The sequence below is a fragment of the Epinephelus lanceolatus genome, chromosome 7 (genome assembly GCF_041903045.1).
Source record: "Epinephelus lanceolatus isolate andai-2023 chromosome 7, ASM4190304v1, whole genome shotgun sequence".
Taxonomy (NCBI): Eukaryota; Metazoa; Chordata; class Actinopteri; order Perciformes; family Serranidae; genus Epinephelus; species Epinephelus lanceolatus.
This window is the reverse complement of record NC_135740.1, coordinates 34,516,765-34,537,049: the sequence shown is the minus strand read 5'-3', so window position 1 is coordinate 34,537,049 and position 20,285 is coordinate 34,516,765. Positions and strand designations below refer to the sequence as shown.

The 20,285-nt window shown below is 39.1% G+C and overlaps 3 protein-coding genes across 4 annotated transcripts; 1 reads left to right on the top strand and 2 right to left on the bottom strand.

Moving 5' to 3' along the window:
- Positions 1–43: 43 nt before the first annotated feature.
- On the bottom strand, positions 44–5,226 carry LOC144463834 (immunoglobulin kappa light chain-like). The gene is made up of 6 exons (XM_078169478.1): positions 4,698–5,226; positions 4,240–4,584; positions 3,803–4,138; positions 3,397–3,513; positions 2,005–2,057; positions 44–754 (listed from the first exon to the last, which is right to left on the bottom strand). Exons 1-6 carry the CDS (start codon positions 4,738–4,740, stop codon positions 605–607), a joined length of 1,044 nt encoding a protein of 347 aa, XP_078025604.1. The 5' UTR covers positions 4,741–5,226; the 3' UTR covers positions 44–604.
- Positions 5,227–10,545: 5,319 nt separating this feature from the next.
- On the bottom strand, positions 10,546–14,572 carry LOC144463894 (immunoglobulin kappa light chain-like). Its single transcript, XM_078169658.1, has 6 exons — positions 14,023–14,572; positions 13,565–13,909; positions 13,128–13,463; positions 12,722–12,838; positions 11,412–11,461; positions 10,546–11,072 (listed from the first exon to the last, which is right to left on the bottom strand). The coding sequence occupies exons 1-6, from the start codon at positions 14,063–14,065 to the stop codon at positions 10,938–10,940; spliced, it is 1,026 nt and encodes a 341-aa protein (XP_078025784.1). The 5' UTR covers positions 14,066–14,572; the 3' UTR covers positions 10,546–10,937.
- Positions 14,573–17,496: 2,924 nt separating this feature from the next.
- Positions 17,497–19,707, top strand: LOC144463893 (uncharacterized). 2 transcript variants are annotated; one of them, XM_078169657.1, is made up of 5 exons: positions 17,497–17,559; positions 17,673–17,999; positions 18,099–18,695; positions 18,857–18,914; positions 19,024–19,707. In XM_078169657.1, the coding sequence occupies exons 1-3, from the start codon at positions 17,517–17,519 to the stop codon at positions 18,485–18,487; spliced, it is 759 nt and encodes a 252-aa protein (XP_078025783.1). In that variant the 5' UTR covers positions 17,497–17,516; the 3' UTR covers positions 18,488–18,695; positions 18,857–18,914; positions 19,024–19,707. The 2 variants fall into 2 exon arrangements, with proteins under 2 accessions (XP_078025783.1, XP_078025782.1); XM_078169656.1 differs by having other exon boundaries at positions 18,099–18,914.
- The last annotated feature ends 578 nt before the right edge of the window (positions 19,708–20,285 follow it).

Genomic DNA, 20,285 nt, shown 5'->3' with positions numbered 1-20,285 from the left:
ATACAGGCACATATGTGAACTGTGGCAACACATTAACAACTGAAAATCTGATGATGTCCCGCAAAATCTGCTGAGTGCAAAACTTATGTTTATATGGATGGGTGGCAGTTGGGAATAAAAAGCTATGTGTGAACTGAGCTGAAGATCAGTATATAGGCTTGGGGACCTTTGCACAGGCCCTGCTCTATCTATACATAAATGTGGGGAAGTAAACAAGTTGGCATTACTGTGGTGGCATCTCCCTACAATACAAGTGCTTTTGAATGCAAGCTGTGCGAATAAGTGAACCTTCACTTTTGATTTTTAGGTAACATTACTTTTCAAATTGATGTAGAACTTTGGGAAGAATGTGTGCAGCTCTCAGGTGCTCCAACACCAGTGGAAAACCTTGGAAAAAACTCTGCTTACTGAGCTAACATAAATGGGCTAAGACACTGTCTCGGAGCTGCAGTGGTCCCACATAATAAATTAATGCAGTCAGCTAACTGTGACGTTAGTGTGAAAAACATCATTAGTCACTCTAAGTCGTCAATGACCACAAAGGTAACATCATTCTGTTGCATTAATAGCAGCACAGAACACACAAAGCGGCCATCGGATTTGTCTACAGAGAGGAGTGTTGCTGGTTGTGGTAATCTGCTTTTACAAAAGAGTACACACACTCTGGTGTGTTTTCGATCTTCCTCTTTCCTCTTTTCACTTTCCTTGTAGGAAACTCCAGTGCCGCATAGTTCACGGCATCTTCTTCACCATCCTGCATAAAATGTAATAATATATGTGTGTGTTAATGACAAATATTTCAGAGATTAGAGCTGTAACATATAAACAAAGTGAGGTTAACATACTTTCTTTAATTAATATAATTTAAAAGTCGACACTGTTACATGTATGTCTTAACTTTATCCATATTTATCATGTAGTAACTGAACACTTTATTATACATTTGTTGTATGTTCATTATATTAAATGTCTCTTGTACAAAGGATCTGCTAAATTAAACTGACTATTCCATACCCATTGAGTGCACAGTTGCTCACGTACAGTTACACATGGTGTGTGTCTGGGATACAGGTCACAGGAAATTGCAGATTAAATAGTCAACTGAACCCATTAAGAAGAGCAATGTATTCAGACAGAGTTTTTGTGAATTGATAGTACGATTGCAGCCACAGCGATCTGTTGCATTTTAGCCATTTTTCTGTTGTTATAGCGCCACCAAGTTGCCAATTAGAGTTAAATTTCTCCAGTCACCTTGAGGTGTCCTGTTCTACATATCTACCAAGTGTAGTAAAAATCGATATGGCGGTAAGGCCTAGATAAGGAATTAGCTCTCTCTCTCCCCATTTTGTTTGATGGGGTCAATAATGGAGGGGTCCCCTCAGATTATGTGTGGTCATATGCCTACAAAGTTGCGTGGTGTTCGGTGAAACCCTTGAGATGTTATACACCTTTATGTGATGAGCCACGCCCTCCGCAATATTCATTGCCTTATAGAAGCTCAGTTTTAGTAAGTTTTCCAACTTTTGCCAAGAAGGAACTTTAGATATTGGTCCCTGGATTATGTTCACTGAGTTTCATGCAGATCGGTCAAACTTCCTAGGAAGAGATCGATTTGAAGTGTTTTTCAAAAAATTGAAAATGGCAGAAAAACTATATAACTGGAAGTTATGGGTTCTTGAGGCAGATTTGTTCCTCATGAGGAGAGGCATCTCTGTGCAAAGTTTCATGTCTCTACGACATACGGGGCATGAGATATGCCCATTCAAAGTTTGCAATTTCAATCAGTTGCTATAGCGCCCCCCTTTGGCCAATTGATGTAATATTGCTTCATTCGCATCCTCCCATGACCCTCTACCACTGTGCCAAAGTTCACATGGATTGACCAAGTCAGTGAGGAGAAAAACGTGGAACAGACACATGTGGGTGTTTTTGTCATTATATAGTAAGATAAGAGCAGCAAAACATCACATGCCCACACAGGACAACACACTGTCACATATTTACCAGATGATTAGACTGATCCACAGTTAATCTGTCATGTCCAAGATGATGGGAAGCTGTGTTAAACAAAGAAGAAAATAAAACCAAATCATTCAGTGAGATTTTTGTCTTAAATCACATTTTCAGTTTAGGTCTTTCCAATTAAACACATTCACTCATGTACTGCGCTTAATACAGCTTCAGTGTTTGTTAATGAAGACCTAAAAAAATGATAGCCATCACAGTATTTTAATTTAATGTTGTTTCAATGAATTATGGCCCTTTTCTTTATAACAAGCATGACAAAAGAAATCACTTGTAGCTAGCTAGCTGATATTACATTGTTATCACTGCTTTGTGCATGACAGTTTTGCATTTTGACATATTTCCATGTCACATTCCCCCGTTTGATGGCATATGATGCCCAAAATAAAACTTAAGTCCATCAGAGGAGTTGCTGCACTTGTTAACGCTCCTCTAATATCAGTGCAGGCTGGCAGGGTAGGAGCACGGGTTACTAACGAGTTAGCCTTCAGAGCACCGCTAGTTTCCTGCTAATGAAGCAGTGTTCTTTTTTATGCCTCCGCACCGCTGTCAGCCGTGGCTGGAGGCATTATGTTCTCAGGTGGTCAGTACGCCCGTCCATCCCATTCTCATGAACGCCCTGAGGGAATTTTGCACAAACGTCCATTTGGACTCAATGATGAACTGATTGGATTTTAGTGGTCAAAGGTCAAGGCCATTGTGACCTTGTCTGTATTATTCTTGAACACGATACGTCCCAACAACTTCGAGAGAATTTCTTGGATTTGGCACAAATGTTTACTTGGACTCAGCAATGAACTGATTAGATTTTAGTGGTCAAAGGTCAACTTCACTGTGACATCATGATGTCCTGGAAAAACATGGTCATCGTTCAGCGTCATAACTCAGCAACAGAAAGGGAAACATTTGGTCAGATACTGAATTGGTGACACTAGTCTTGGGTGTCCACCTTGAAACTGTGCTGATTGTATCGTTTTTGCCGCCATGGGGAAGATGTGTGTGAGGCATTCATGTTTTCACAGACATGGATGTAAACTGTAACTGCAACTTGACTGGTTTTTAGAGACATACAACTGTGATGCTGTAAGTCTAGTTATTTGATAACTTGTTTGATCAGTTAATAGCATGAAACTTAAGTAGTGAAGAAACTGCGAGTGTTCTGACATCTGCAGAAGGCTACCTGTAGCCCACGCAAGATAAAGCAACACTGAAGAATACTGCATACTCACAGTGTCTGGCTGCACTTATCATGTCCCTTTACATAAACCCCAGCAGACACATGACGTATCAGGATTGTTTCGACCCACTATAACCCCTGGCTGCTCCTCAAAACGTTTTCACTGACCTGAAAGTAAAAAATGGTGACCCTACCTTTGCAGTGTTCGCAAACTTTCCTTCGATTTCCATAGAAGATAAGGACGACAATCACAGTCACACAGCAGGCCAACAGGACTCCAAGAGCAAGGACAACTGGTTCAAGTTCTGATCCTGAATCAAAGCATTGAGCATTATTTAATAAGCGACTTTTGGGAGTCAGTGGCACAGTGGCATTTGTCAGCAGGCACAACTGGTAAGTCAATGTTCAATTTACTATTTAGTCAATCAATCATTCAGTCAAGTATCTGCTCTGTAAATGTAATGTGATACAGTAAGAAAAGAAACTAACAGACTCATAATCATTATATGTGACAAACATTATACATTAACATAATTTAACCAGGCTAAATTAATTCTTACATGATGCATATTTGACTTAAATACAACTGTAAACACGTACTTGTTTCCACTTTAGTTCCTTCACCAAACAGGATCTCTCCACATGTGACCACAGCACAGTAGTAAGTCCCAGTATCAGAGGAGGTCTGTATAGTTTTGGACAGACTGTAGTCACAACTTCTCTCCTCTTGTTTGTCTCTGTCAGTGTAAATGATGCTTGGATGAGATTCTCCTGATCCAGATCTGAGCCAGTACACTCTGTCTTCATCTGGACACTCATCTTTGTTGGTTTTGTTCATGGAAAGAAGTGAACACTGGAGATTCACTCTGTCGCCTGGCTGGACCGACTCAGTGTCCAGACTTTGTTTCACATAGCAAGATTTGTGTTGATTACTATCTGCATGAGTCAGGAAAAGAAATATCAGAAGCACTTAATGATCTAAATTGTTTGTACAACATAAAAACTTGGCACGAACACTGAAAGTAAAAGTTATTTACCATTCACAGCCAAGAAGATGCCTTCGCTGAAACTCCATAAATAGGACGCTCCATAGTGACAGAAGTATGTTGCTTCGTCCTCTTTGCTGACATTTGTGATGGTAAGAAGATACTGAGCAGCTCCTTTTGTTGCTTTGAACCGTGGGTTGTCAAACTGTTCACTTACTGTTAACTGACCCTGAACTGCAGCAAAGACTGTTCGGACCATATATCCAAGAGACTGTTTGTACCAGAAAAAGAATTTGCCTTCCTTCTCAGAAACTGGACACTGCAAAGTAACATTCCCACCAAGTTCAACCACAGTCAGAGAGATCTGATGAGGAACCTCTGCAGTTTGAAGCAGAGCTGAAGAAAAGAGACAAACAGTAGCAGAATTACAACATGAGGGGACAAAGTCAAAAGGTAAAGTATTTGCCATTGACATCATTTTTCTCTCTCTGGGTAAGAATTGCACTTACACCCTGTACTAAGAAGAATCAAAGCAGCCAGTCCTCCGATCATTGTGGTACAGCACTGCTGATGTCTTCCCACCCAAATGAAGATTTAGTCAAGAGGCGATCAAGGTTTACAAAGTAGACATCGCTGTGATTGGCTGAACTGTGGAAAATGATCTTCCCCCTCCTTACAGTTAGCAAACGTGATCTGTTTTCATTCGATGGGACGTCTACACGTTGTTGTTGTTAAGGTTTCAAAGCAGTGTCTTTATTCTCACCACATGACTGAATTTATTGTTTCCGTAATAGCCAGTATTGTGCGTGTGGGTGTGTTTTGTGTGTACGTACTGTGAAAACAAGCACTGGAAGTCTTTCAACAGCAACATCTGTCTAATTGACACACTGTATTTAAAGGTTGCAATGTGAGGCAATATTTTGATTGTGACCACTGTCATGTTTTAGCAGCACACGCACAAGGTCGTACATGCACATGATGACACAATGCACATTTTCTGCCATATTCATGCCATTCTATTGGTCAACAGTTGGTGAAGGTTACATGCAGAGAAATGTAGCAATGCAGGAGGAAGACGTCTCTTAGCTAGCAAACACAACTATAAACAATGAAGGTTCAAAGGTATTTATAAAAAATTGTTTCATATGTTTTATAAGAGAGTTACTCCTCCAGGAAACACATAGTGTGTTTCCATAAACGTAACTGAATTTTTACAAGTAAATTCCACAGCTTGCCTTAAATAGAATTAGAAAAGCAAATCTGTGGCTTCATTAGCGGCATGAGGCTGTACTTCCCTTTGCTTCTTGTGGTTGTGCTAAGCTACAGTAAGGTAAAGTCATCCTGGAGTTGGAGTGAAATGTTTGATATTTGTTTAAATTTAAACATCCAAAGAATGTTTGATATAATATTGGTTACAGCGTAGGATGTAGCCCGCAGGTTTGATTGACAGTTGCAGGGGAAAGGTGAGAGGAAATGTGGCCAAAACCACAGAGATGTGAAAACTCACAGGTAAACATATGTGTGAGAGAAAGAGGGCTCTCTCTTTTTGTCCCAGACAAGTTTGTACAGTTTGTATTTTACATGTTGTTTTGCTTTCTAAACACATCTGAAACTTAATTGCCCTCAGTCCTATTCACAGAGAACCCCTCCCCCCACGTCTGTGTTTTATACGGCGCACACAGGATAAGAGAAGTCTGTATTTTACATTTATTTACTGATTTATCCTCCATATATGATGCACAGTCATTTGTAACTGCACTCTACACAACACAAACACTACACAGCACCACAGCAGTGTTAAACAGTGTTAACCTCCTTTTTTCTTTGAACCGATTCTGTCACATCATCCATCTCATTATCTTTTAAGCTTGCTCTTTCTGCAAATGGGTCCCCATGCTGTGTAGATGAGACTCCTGCACCCAAAATGCTGTCAAAACTTTCACTTCTCCACTGGGAAAGAGGCTGAAACGTGTGTGTGTGTGTGTGTGTGTGTGTGTGAGTGTGTGTGTGTGTGTGTGTTTGTACTGCTATCTTTGTGAGGACCATCACAGGTAGATAACCTTTCGAGTGAGGACCATTTTGGAAAGTGAGGACATTTAGGCCGGTCCTCACAAGATTTTCACTGCAATGGCCTCCAGAGGCTGTTAATATGCTTCTGTCAAAGTTTCAGAGAGGTCCTCAGAAAGATGCCAAACTGAGAAAAAATACACATTTTGTCGTGCGTGTACTCAGTTGGAATATCAGAATACACACACATTTTGCTCTCTATCGCCCCCGCTGGACATTTTCCATTATTGCGCCAGAAGGTCTTGCACTAAAGAAATGGCAGTTTCAAGGTGTTTTAAGTAAAATAATATACATTATATGGAATTTCACCTTTTGTTTTTTGTTTTTATGGTATTTAATATTTAATAATTTTAGGTTATCATTTGTCATTAAATTAAATTAGCAGTGAAAATGATTCATAGACCCTGCCTAAAATCTACCTTAATTATATAGTTTTCTATTCTATTTAAACTTGACCTTGCCCCCTTATTCATATAGCTAACTTGTGAGTAATGTCTGTGATGTTACGGCTTATCAGAACAGATATTAATTATTTTTTAGTCTTCATTTTACTGCTCTGCTTTTAATAAGTGTAATAGAAGTGCACGTTTATCTTCAGTCGGCAGCACACTGTGCTCATGTTAGTTATAGTTAGTGTTTTAGGTCCTGATAGACTTAAGTGGGAGAACTGAGACCGCTTCACTTTGGACAAGGATGAACTGATTGGATTTTCAAAGGACAGAGGTAACTCATGAATGTGATTTAACAGAAATGGGTTGAGGGAATTTTTTCAAATCTGGAAGAAATGTCTACTCAGATGCAAGGATGAATTAAACAGATTTGGGTGGTCACAGGTCAAAAGTCAAGGTCACTGTGTACTGTGACCCCCACAAAAAACATGTTTGGCTATTGCTCAATAATTAATATAATAAGTCTGACAAATAATAACGAAGTGATGCCACTTCATACCCAAAAGTTCAACAGTCAACTGTGTGATGATTATATTCTGAAAAAATAATATATATACATATATATATATATATATATATATATGAATCCAAATTGTTCAAATGATATGGCAGCACATGAACTTAGTATTGATTGGTGGTTTAAATTACAATACTGGACAACCACTGCTTTAGTAAGTGTTTTAAATATTTTAAGTGTAAAGCCTCTGCTTGCCAATACACCTCTTTTAGTTAATGAAAGATACTGCACATGTAAACACTGTTTGAGTATAAACTAAATGCATATCTTACAGTATTTTTGTACATTGCCCATATACTGAAACTCAGATCCATCTATTGTTTACATCATTTCAATTCTACTTTTTATTATTCATTTTTAGAATAATTTATTTCATTTACTTTTTCTGCATTCAGTCCCTGCATACTACTTTTTTTTCTCACAATGCTGGATCAAATTGAATTCCCCCCTACAGGGGACCAATAAAGGTATAGCTTAAATTATCTTATCTTATCTTAGCTTAGCTTAGTGTAGCTAATCCTCCCTTACTGTAACTAAAGCTCTCAAACATACTTACTGTTGAGATTACTTTGCCCATATGACACAAGTGCAGAGTAAAGTTCACTTTAAACTGACCTCATTAACACACTGTAAACAGAACAACATCTAACATGAGTGCAGATGTGACAAAACAATTATTTGTTGCTAGCTGCCATGCTTAGTTCAAGCCTGTTGCATTTCACATTGTGAAAATTAGCGTAGCAGCTAGCAAACTTTTGCATCTCCTCATAGCTTGACAAACTACACATGCTACATATAGTTTGTCTTACTCACCACTGGTTCATGTCACCATATTTCCTAAAAGGACACCAACGTTGAATTTCAGCTTCCTGCATGCACTTATTTCAGCCTAATATTGTTGAAACTGAGCATCTTAAATTGCTGTAGCAAGCTTCTGAGGCAGGTGTCCAGTTCATCTGGCAACCTGTCTTTTCTCCAAAACCTTAACTATTTCCACACTGCAGAGTTTTTCCAAAGAAGGGTACTACACAGCCTGTTCAGAAAGGAGACGTGAAAAGACACAGTGACAAGCATGGCAGGGGCATTTCAAAATAAAGGCATGTCTTAAAAATGATGACATGGATTGATGTGTTCACTTAGATTGATCATTGATTTCCTATATTGATCTGCATTAATATATCCCCTACCTTCCAGAGGAACAAAATTACATGAATGTAACTTCTTTCACTTATTTGGAATCAAAGTAGAGCAAGAGTAACATGTAAACAGAAATATACAGTACAGGCCAAAAGTTTGGACACACCTTCTCATTCAATGCGTTTTCTTTATTTTCATGACTATTTACATTGTAGATTCTCACTGAAGGCATCAAAACTATGAATGAACACATGTGGAGTTATGTACTTAACAAAAAAAGGTGAAATAACTGAAAACATGTTTTATATTCTGGTTTCTTCAAAATAGCCACCCTTTGCTCTGATTACTGCTTTGCACACTCTTGGCATTCTCTCGATGAGCTTCAAGAGGTAGTCACCTGAAATGGTTTTCCAACAGTCTTGAAGGAGTTCCCAGAGGTGTTTAGCACTTGTTGGCCCCTTTGCCTTCACTCTGCGGTCCAGCTCACCCCAAACCATCTCGATTGGGTTCAGGTCCGGTGACTGTGGAGGCCAGATCATCTGCCGCAGCACTCCATCACTCTCCTTCTTGGTCAAATAGCCCTTACACAGCCTGGAGGTGTGTTTGGGGTCATTGTCCTGTTGAAAAATAAATGATCGTCCAACTAAACGCAAACCGAATGGGATGGCATGTCGCTGCAGGATGCTGTGGTAGCCATGCTGTTTCAGTGTGCCTTCAATTTTGAATAAATCCCCAACAGTGTCACCAGCAAAACACCCCCACACCATCACACCTCCTCCTCCATGCTTCACAGTGGGAACCAGGCATGTGGAATCCATCCGTTCACCTTTTCTGCGTCTCACAAAGACACGGCGGTTGGAACCAAAGATCTCAAATTTGGACTCATCAGACCAAAGCACAGATTTCCACTGGTCTAATGTCCATTCCTTGTGTTTCTTGGCCCAAACAAATCTCTTCTGCTTGTTGCCTCTCCTTAGCAGTGGTTTCCTAGCAGCTATTTGACCATGAAGGCCTGATTGGCGCAGTCTCCTCTTAACAGTTGTTCTAGAGATGGGTTTCGTTGTAGCGCTTGATGGTTTTTGCGACTCCACTTGGGGACACATTTAAAGTTTTTGCAATTTTCCGGACTGACTGACCTTCATTTCTTAAAGTAATGATGGCCACTCGTTTTTCTTTAGTTAGCTGATTGGTTCTTGCCATAATATGAATTTTAACAGTTGTCCAATAGGGCTGTCGGCTGTGTATTAACCTGACTTGTGCACAACACAACTGATGGTCCCAACCCCATTGATAAAGCAAGAAATTCCACTAATTAACCCTGATAAGGCACACCTGTGAAGTGGAAACCATTTCAGGTGACTACCTCTTGAAGCTCATCGAGAGAATGCCAAGAGTGTGCAAAGCAGTAATCAGAGCAAAGGGTGGCTATTTTGAAGAAACTAGAATATAAAACATGTTTTCAGTTATTTCACCTTTTTTTGTTAAGTACATAACTCCACATGTGTTCATTCATAGTTTTGATGCCTTCAGTGAGAATCTACAATGTAAATAGTCATGAAAATAAAGAAAACGCATTGAATGAGAAGGTGTGTCCAAACTTTTGGCCTGTACTGTATGAGCAAGAGGGACAAAGTTCAAGGCACAATGTTAGGATGAGGTAGTATGTCCCAGCTGTAAGTATATTCCATGCAACAGTACATACTTCATAAGGTTAGCTGCAGTACGGACTGAAAGTAAAAGGAAAAAGTCTGCAATTTGGAACAGAGACTGATTTTATATAAGTATTATGTATCAGCCAGTACTCTTTATCATAACAGGTTTCAAGAGAGAAAAGAAAAATTTTGGTCAGGGGAGTGTAGGTTCATTGCATCATCGTGCATGAATCTTGTTTGGAAACAGACCATATGGCAATACGCCTGTTGTAAGGAACTGTCTTAAGGATTTATGCATGTTGTTTTTTCTTTATTGTTTGTGTTTTGCGGTGATGCAAACTGTCTGTGTGTTTTCCTGTGCTTAACTGTTGCTGCTAATGTCATGTCTTATTATTCATAACGCATTGATTATTCTGGGTGTTTCCAGACACTTGACAGAATTTTCTGAAATTAGAGTTTCTAACCTTGACAACAGCATGTGTGTAGTTATCTGGCATGTTGTTGCTCTTTAAAGGAGACATCTCTACGAATGAAGTCCTTTTCATTGTGGGTTTCCCCTTTAATAGATAAATGCAGTTCATCAATCTGAGAGGAAAATATAAATCTCAATTTTTATGTAAAAAAACAAACAAACAAACAAACAAACTCTGGTCCACAGACATGTTGACAACATGACCCTTACAGAAATGCTGGAATGTGTGCTGTGACAAAAATCTACAAAGCGACTGAAAATCTGATGATCACCCACAAAATCAGCTGAGTGCAAAACTGTTTTTTTTTGTTTTTTTGTTTTTTAAATATACATATCCAAACAAACTACACATACAGTATTTACAGACACATTATTATACACAGCTGCTCCCTATCATTATTAAATGCCTGTCTATCTGAGGAGACTTGGGTACCTTTGTGTAGGCCCTCCTCTGTCTATAGAGAGGAACGTTGCTGGTTGTGATGATCTGCTCTAACAGCAGAGTACACACACACGGTGTATTCTTCTCTTTTCACTTTCATTGTTGAGATATCCAGAACTGCAAAGTTCACTGTCTTTGCTTTGCCATCCTGCAAAAAAAGTAATATTTGTGTGTTACTGATAGATGTTTCAGAGATTAGGGCTGGGACATAATGACTAAGTCGAGAATATAGTTTGCTTTGCAGTTAGCTTAGCATACTCCCTTTTACACAATTACCCAGTCATCAGTATTATATTTATACCTCTTGACTTTATCTACATCTGTCATATAGTAAAATACATTGTTCTGGCTACTGAACAGTTTATTATATTGTTGTTTAATGACAATACTGTATTATGTCTGTCTTGTCCAGAGGATCTGATAAATAACATATATAAACATATAAAGATATAAACATAATGTGTCCAACACACTGCTTCATATTTACCAGATCAGTTGTCATGTCATGTCCAAGATGATGGGAAGTACTCATCTCTCCTGTCAAAAAGATAAACAAACAAAAATAAACATTGCCTTTAGAATATGTGTACATGTGTCACACATGGACACAAAGGAATGACCTACAGATTTTAATCACATTTTCAGTCTTTGCATTTACAGTTTAAGACATCACTTCTGTTAATGTGTGAAAGAACATCTCACCGGCACAAGAGGTTAAGCAGACTCTTCCAGTAGGTTATGTATAGGCCTACAGAGTATTTGGTCTGCTGCAGTGATGTTTTACTCAGGTAAAGTATTTAATTATTTACACTAGGCTTGGGTGCTATCATGGTATTACGGTATACCAGGTTATTCAGAAATCCCACAGGTGTGATTTCCAATACCATCAGATATGAGGATGCTCCTCTTCCTATTACACTGATATGGAGATGCTGTATTGAGGATTTGTACTGTAGTGCACAGCAAGCGCCACCAGCGGTCAGTCTCTAGTTGAACAGGCAGCTATGTTGAGAAAGAAGGTGTCTGTCGTCGTCGGGTCCTCAAACAAGAGGGGCGATTACTGATCATGATTATCTACTCATTTTTCTGTGGGCCATAAGTAATTAAACCCAGCACGACATGTCTAAGTCAGCTAATTGCATATTAGAAGTAACATTGCAGGCTGGACGACATACATGATACAATGACTTCTGTCACCAGTACCTCAGCTTTTAAGGTTTTTGTTTGTTTGCTTTGTTTTGTTTTAAACACAAATATCATCATATACCATGTACCCTGGTGAAAGGTCAGGGAGGTATAAAGGTAAAAAAATGGATACTGTCCAAATCTTATTTCCACCATCATCATATTTTGTTAAATAGAAATAGAAATAGAAATATACTGTATGCTGTCCTAATTAAGACACATGGATGGATTTTCTAGCATTCCATCATTTTCTGCAGTTAACTTAAACAGTTGTGGGAACCACAGACTATCTTTTTTTTTTTTTTTTTTTGAAGATATTTTTTGGGGCATTTTTAAGCCTTTAATCAATAGGACAGACAAGTGTGAAAGGGGGAGAGAGAGGGAGTGACATTTTTTTTAGCAAAGGGCCACAGGCTGGAGTCGAACCCGGGCCGCTGCGGCAACAGCCTTGTACATGGGGCACCTGCTCTACCACTAAGCCACCGACGCCCCATCCACAGACTATCTAATCAACAGAAGCCTGTATGATCTATTTTTTAACGACAAAATACTTCAAGACATTCAGACCTCAAAAAGTGAAAATTAAATGAAAGTAAAAACTGGTGAACTTACCTTTAAAATTTTTACAAACATTCCTTGAAATTCCGTAGAAAAAAAGGCTGCTAATCACAGTCACACAGCAGAACAGCAGTACTCCAACAACATGGACAACTGCTTCCAGTTCTGATCCTGAATCACAAACATTTCCCAAGAGACATTAGACATAATTAAATGATGGATTCTTGGGAGTTTTCATTAATTATTGGCATTTAGAAAACTAATATTTTCAGCAGGCACAACTGGTAAGTCAATGTTCAATATAATATTTAGTCAAAAATATCTTCTGTGTAAATGTAACTTGATGCAGTAGAACAAGAAAACATCACAAAATCACGAAATGTTTACATTAACACATTTTAACCAAGGTAAATAAATTTTAAGATGCACATTTGACTTAAATACGACTGTAAACACGTACTTGTTTCCACTTTAGTTCCTTCACCAAACAGGATCTCTCCACATGTGACCACAGCACAGTAGTAAGTCCCAGTATCAGAGGAGGTCTGTATAGTTTTGGACAGACTGTAGAAACAACTTCTCTCCTCTTGTTTGTCTCTGTCAGTGTAAATGATGCTTGGATGAGATTCTCCTGATCCAGATCTGAGCCAGTACACTCTGTCTTCACCTGGACACTCATCTGAGCTTTCTTTGTTATTGGAAAGAAGTGAACACTGGAGATTCACTCTGTCGCCCAGCTGGACCAACTCAGTCTCCGGACTTTGTTTCACATAGCAAGATTTCTGTTGATTACTATCTGCATGAGTCAGGAAAAGAAATATCAGAATTACTTAATGATCTAAACTGTTTGTAGGACATAAAAACTTGGCACAAACACTGAAAGTAAAAGATATTTACCGTTCACAGCCAAGAAGATGCCTTCGCTGAAACTCCATAAATAGGACGCTCCAAAGTGACAGAAGTATGTTGCTTCGTCCTCTTTGCTGACATTTGTGATGGTAAGAAGATACTGAGCAGCTCCTTTTGTTGCTTTGAACCGTGGGTTGTCAAACTGTTCACTTACTGTTAACTGACCCTGAACTGCAGCACAGACTGTTTGGACCATATATCCAAGAGACTGTTTGTACCAGAAAAAGAATTTGTCTTCCTTCTCAGAAACTGGACACTGCAAAGTAACATTCCCACCAAGTTCAACCACAGTCAGAGAGATCTGATGAGGAACCTCTGCAGTTTGAAGCAGAGCTGAAGAAAAGAGACAAACAGTAGCAGAATTACAACATGAGAGGACAAAGTCAAAAGGTAAAGTATTTGCCATTGACATCGTCTTTCTCTCTCTGGGTAAGAATTGCACTTACACCCTGTACTAAGAAGAATCAAAGCAGCCAGTCCTCCGATCATTGTGGTACAGCACCTTGGTCTTGCACTGCTGATGTCTTCCCACCCAAATGAAGATTTAGTCAAGAGGCGATCAAGGTTTACAAAGTAGACATCGCTGTGATTGGCTGAACTGTGGAAAATGACCTTCCCCCTCCTTACAGTTAGCAAACATGTGATCTGTTTTCATTCGATGGGACGTCTACACGTTGTTGTTGTTGTTGTTAAGGTTTCAAAGCAGTGTCTTTATTCTCACCACATGACTGAATTTATTGTTTCCGTAATAGCCAGTATTGTGCGTGTGGGTGTGTTTTGTGTGTACGTACTGTGAGAACAAGCACTGGAAGTCTTTCAACAGCAACATCTGTCTAATTGACACACTGTATTTAAAGGTTGCAATGTGAGGCAATATTTTGATTGTGATCACTGTCATGTTTTAGCAGCACACGCACAAGGTCGTACATGCACATGCACATGATGACACAATACACATTTTCTGCCACATTCATGCCATTCTATTGGTCAACAGTTGGTGAAGGTTACATGCAGAGAAATGTAGCAATGCAGGAGGAAGACGTCTCTTAGCTAGCAAACACAACTATAAACAATGAAGGTTTAAAGGTATTTATAAAAAAATAGGAACCTCCAGGAAACACACAGTGTGTTTCTGTAAAAATAACAGAATTTTTACAAGTAAATTCCACAGCCTGCCTTAAATAGAAATAGAAAAGAAAATCTGTGGCTTCATTAGCGGCATGAGGCTGTACTTTCCTTTGCTTCTTGTGGTTGTGCTAAGCTACAGTAAGCTAAAGTCATCCTGGAGTTGGAGTGAAATGTTTGATATTTGTTTCAATTTGAACGTCCAAAGAATGTTTGATATAATATTGGCTACAGAGTAGGATGTAGCCCACAGGTTTGATTGACAGTTGCAGGGGAAAGGTGAGAGGAAATGTGGCCAAAACCACAGAGATGTGAAAACTCACAGGTAAACATATGTGTGAGAGAAAGAGGGCTCTCTCTTTTTGTCCCAGACAAGTTTGTACAGTTTGTATTTTACATGTTGTTTTGCTTTCTAAACACATCTGAAACTTAATTGCCCTCAGTCCTATTCACAGAGAACCCCTCCCCCCACATCTGTGTTTTATACGGCGCACACAGGATAAGAGAAGTCTGTATTTTACTTTAATTTACTGATTTATCCTCCATATTTGATGCACAGTCATTTGTAACTGCACTCTACACAACACACAAACACTACACAGCACCACAGCAGTGTTAAAAAGTGTTAACCTCCTTTTTTCTTTGAACCGATTCTGTCACATCATCCATCTCATTATCGTTTAAACTTGCTCTTTCTGCAAATGGGTCCCCATGCTGTGTAGATGAGACTCCTGCACCCAAAATGCTGTCAAAACTTTCACTTCTCCACTGGGAAAGAGGCCGAAATGTGTGTGTGTGTGTGTGTGTCAGTGGTTTCAATTGTGAACTGCTGTGTATCTGTTCACCACAACTGGAAAATTTGTTAAGGCATAGCTAACACATATACATCCTGATATTCAGAAAAACAAGATGTTAATAAGATAAACTAATATTCTGACATACTAAATATGTCAGGGCATAACTACTGAAATGAATGAACCCCTCCATCTCTCTGGTCTCACAGCACTTTGTAAAGACCCTCTGCATGTCAAGCAAAGCCACATGCAACAGCTACACTGACAGACACAGGCTGTGGTGGGCCGTTTCTCCTCCCTTTGACCAACCATCAAGGCTGTTTACTCAGAACAGACCTGACGATGGGCTTCAACAGGATGTGTAGTGAGAGGAGAGATACAAGAGGCTTCAGCAGGCTAACTTTAGTTTCACAGACTGAAACGATTGATTTACTTTTACGTGTATGTTATTGTGCTCATTTAAAGAACAAATCATGTCCCTTTGTTTTGTGTTTTTAAAATGGAACCAAAAGCATCTGAAACTGTGGCAGATGAGCTTAAGCTTGTTTTTGATTTAACTATAATGTAAATGTTTGATTCTTTCACCATTAATGTGGACAGGCTGTAAGTCCTGAGGCTGAAACACAGAGTGAGAAAGGTAGAACAGCCTCTTTGTACTGACACCTTAGTTTGAAGCTCGACCACAGCAATGCTGAAGTTTCCATGCATCATTTATCTGTCTTTCTTTTCTTTCTCTGTATGTCTTTGTACTGGACTGCAGTTTATTCTGTTAATGTTATAGAGATGCTGTCATCCATACAGTTTGTTGACACAGGATTGTTTTACACATGTTAATCACCTTGTTAATCACTGGTGTATCTCATTAGTGGTTTTCTCCCAGGGTCACATGGCTTCTCTCCCTCAGATAAAAACATGTAGGTCAGAAACTCTAAATCAGCTCCAGGTGAATGTTCCTGTGATACTGTGAGAGTGTCGCTCTGCTGCTGTCTGTCAGCAGCTCTCTGAAAAGAAGTGAAGTGAGTATAGAGGATGGATGGTTTAACAGCCCTCCTCTGTACGCTGTGCTCTTCCTGCTGATGTGACTGACAGGCAGAGTGGGCGGGTCATCACTGATGATGTGGAGCATCTCACTTGGTTGGCTACACAATATTCAAGATGGCTCCTCTGTCTTTGTCACTGTGGCAAATGACTGGATTGAATAAGCCTGTAGACACAGGCACAGATTGTAAATCTTCAGTTTGTTTAAGGCAGGCTGTGGAGGATTTATGTGTAGACTCATAGAGCAGTAATCCCTCTCAATCATCACTTATGACCTACTAGAAGTGTGTGGTGATGTTTTAACCTGCAGAGACTCTGCCCTCTGTCTGTGTTTTCTTATTTTGTTTTCATTTTCTGTGTTCATGACGTTTACAGGTGTGTATTCCCACAGAGCTCAGGTCAGGTCGGGGCTTTATAATATGTAGCAACCAGGTGCTAGACCGTCAGCAGACATCCAAGAGACACAGTGCTGGAAAAAAACATACAGTGAGACAAAAAACCAAACGAGAGAATCTGGAGTTGGCTGTTAGTTTTACTTTTATATGTGAGCGTGTTTACAAACAGTAACCAACAGTCCTCCATAGTTTATCTTTAAATGCTAACACATATACAAAATAAGTGGCAGTAATTAAACCTGGTCCCTCAGTGGGCTCGGAGACAACAGATTTATGACAGGAATCCTGCATTGCAAACTGAGAAAGTTCAGTTTTACAGACAAAGGCATTAACTTGTGTTTACTCTCAGTGTCAGTTATAGAAACCTGAAGACAGACGCATGAAACAGAGGCATGCTGTTGGGTTTGTTTCATCATGGAAAGATGGTTGACTTCATCACCACTGTGGTCGTACAGTAAAGTGCCAACACAGCAAGAGGCCAATCAGATTGCTCTGAAATGTTCCCTCCCACTTGATGACTACATTAAAGCGCATCATCCTCTGATACGCTCTAATTTAACTGCAGTCTCTCTGTAGGAAGAACAGAAAATGCTGATCATATTTTATATTCTGCTCGTGCTCAATATTGGACGTAAGTATTAAAGTCACATTTACTCAGGATATATATTTAAAATATATTTTGTGATCTTTATGCTGTAAATGTGTCTCTTGTTTATCATTGCTCTGTTTTTGTTTTATCTTCAGGATGCACAGACGATCACATCTTTGAGACAAAGACTGTTGGTGTTGGACAAAGTGTGACTCTAACATGCCCCCGCAACAGATTAAGTTTATCATTCTTATTTTGGATCAGGCTTGTTTCTGGACCCTTTCCTGAAATTTTAGGGGCAACATATGCCGTTGATTTAGGAGTTGATGTGGAGACCCGTCGCATTACATCAAAACAAGGGCCTGGAACTTTTGTTTTGTATATTACTGAAACACGTATAAGAGATACTGCAGTCTACTACTGTATAAAAGTGAATAAAAGCAAAATGACATTTTTGAGAGGAACATTTCTGAGAATCAAAGGTAAATACAGCAAAAACTGCAACAGAATCTCCAGATGCCTTCAGAGTTACAGAAAAATGCATAAATATTAACAGCTATGTTAATATTTTTCATCCCCAGGACCAGAACCTGATATCACTGCCGTCACTCAAGACTTTCTATCTGATCCAGTCCGTCCAGGAGACTCAGTGACTCTGCAGTGTTCAGTCCTCTCTGACTCTAAGAAGAAAACATGTCCAGAAGAACACAGAGTTTATTGGTTCAGAGCTGCATCAGATGAATCTCATCCCAGTTTCATTTATGCCCAAGTAAACAGTAGTGATGGATGTGAGAGGAGTCCTGAAGCTCACTCTCTGCAGAAATGTGTCTACAGCTTCTCTAAGGACGTCAGCTCCTCTGATGCCGCGACTTATTACTGTGCTGTGGCCACATGTGGAGAGATATTATTTGGAAATGGAACAAAACTGGACGTTGAAGGTAAGTGCACCCTGTTTCTGTCTAATAGTTGAATTATCATCATCTTATCTATTAACATAAAATATTTATTACTATTTCATAACTTTGATTGTTTCTTTAATTTTTCAGATATCAGCCACTGTGATTCACAGAATGACAATACAGTTCTGTTTCTGGTGTGTGCTGCTTTGGCTTTAAGTCTGATTGTTATAGCCGTCCTTGTTCATGCCATCAGGACAAAATCCTGCCATTGTTCCAACAGTGAGAGACGTTACTCATACATTTATCTATCAAACCGAAGTTTATATAATTCAATTCACATTTCTGCTGTGTTCAAATCAACCTGCAGTGTCATTCATCTTCAATGAAGTTAAATCCGTTATTTTTTTATGATCTCTTATTTCTCTTTTTTAATAATACAGCTGCTGCCACTCTGCAAAAAATGCTGCGACAGCCAGTTGTGATCAGCAAAGTCAGCAGGTGAGGATTTTAAAGATGTAGCCAGAAATGTTGTCAGTAATGTTTATTTATTGACATGTATACATATTAAAATCTGCTTTCATCTTTAATTTTGCACTTGTTTCCTCAGAGAATTGAGGAGTCTTTGGTTTATTGTACACCAAACTTTACCAGGAGGAAAGCTGGCAGAGGAGGGAGAAGAAATCAAAGACAAGAAGAGACCATCTACACTGATGTCAGGGCTTTTATGATATATGATTAATCTAAACGATGAATTTGCTAAATGAGGCTAATGTAATTTTTTTGCTGGTTTCTGCATTTTATTGAAGACATGATGTATTGCATAGTATAATGTTATATATCATGTCTTCAAGTAGTAGTATAGTATAATATATTTTTGATAAACTATGCATCATATTATGCATTATACATATATACTGTCCAAATTATTTGCAAATATTTAATGTTTTTGCCTTAATATGATGCAAAAATAACCACCTTTAATAGCTAAGCTTTTGTTGATAGCCTGTATCACTGTGAATCCCATATCTAATAATTTTGTTTCAGTTTTTGTGCAGTTTATCAGTACATTTTTTAAAGAGGTGGTGATGCATCTGCCTAATGTGACTTTTTGAAAGATTCATCTTGAAAGAGTCGAGAGAAGAGTCAACTCTGTCTCTTTTCTCTGTGATACCATATAAGGTGATAAACTTCTTCCCCAGTTTCTCAGCTTTGCATCGCTGCAGTTCAAAACGTGAACATGCCTTGTGTCATTTTTAATAAATAAACATCCACATCTATAATGAACTCCTCTTTGCTTTATTTAACTATCTGCATGTGGTTCCAAACCCTTTTCTAGAAGTACAGCATATATGGATTTGCACTGCATGTTTTTTTACACACTGGGCCAGTGTAGAAGCACTAGAAGCACTTGTATCTGTGAAACGTGTTGCTAGAGAGGTGTTTTCACATTCCTCTATTGAAGGTGGATTAGGTACGTCACTAATAAGAAAGTCCATCTCTGTCTAATAAAGGAAACACATATTGACATGTGAACAGACTCTGACGCGACACCAACAAAGAAACCTGAAACATCCAGTGCAGAGCAGACTTGTCAGTCCAGAGAGCATTGTTAGCATTAGCATAGCAAAAGTTTTGACAACAAACATGGTAGAGTGTGCAGTTTTTGGATGTAAACAGGCTCTGGAGTGTCCTTCCACTTCCTACAAAACCTACCACAAGCAGCGTAGGTTGGGGGCGGCATGGCGAGATCCAGAACTCCACCAATAAGGGTCACAGATCGCAGTTAATTCAGTCAGGGCAAAAACAGATGCCATCAAAGACAATAACAAGCTAATCAGCATGCAGATTGAAATATCATGACATTCATGG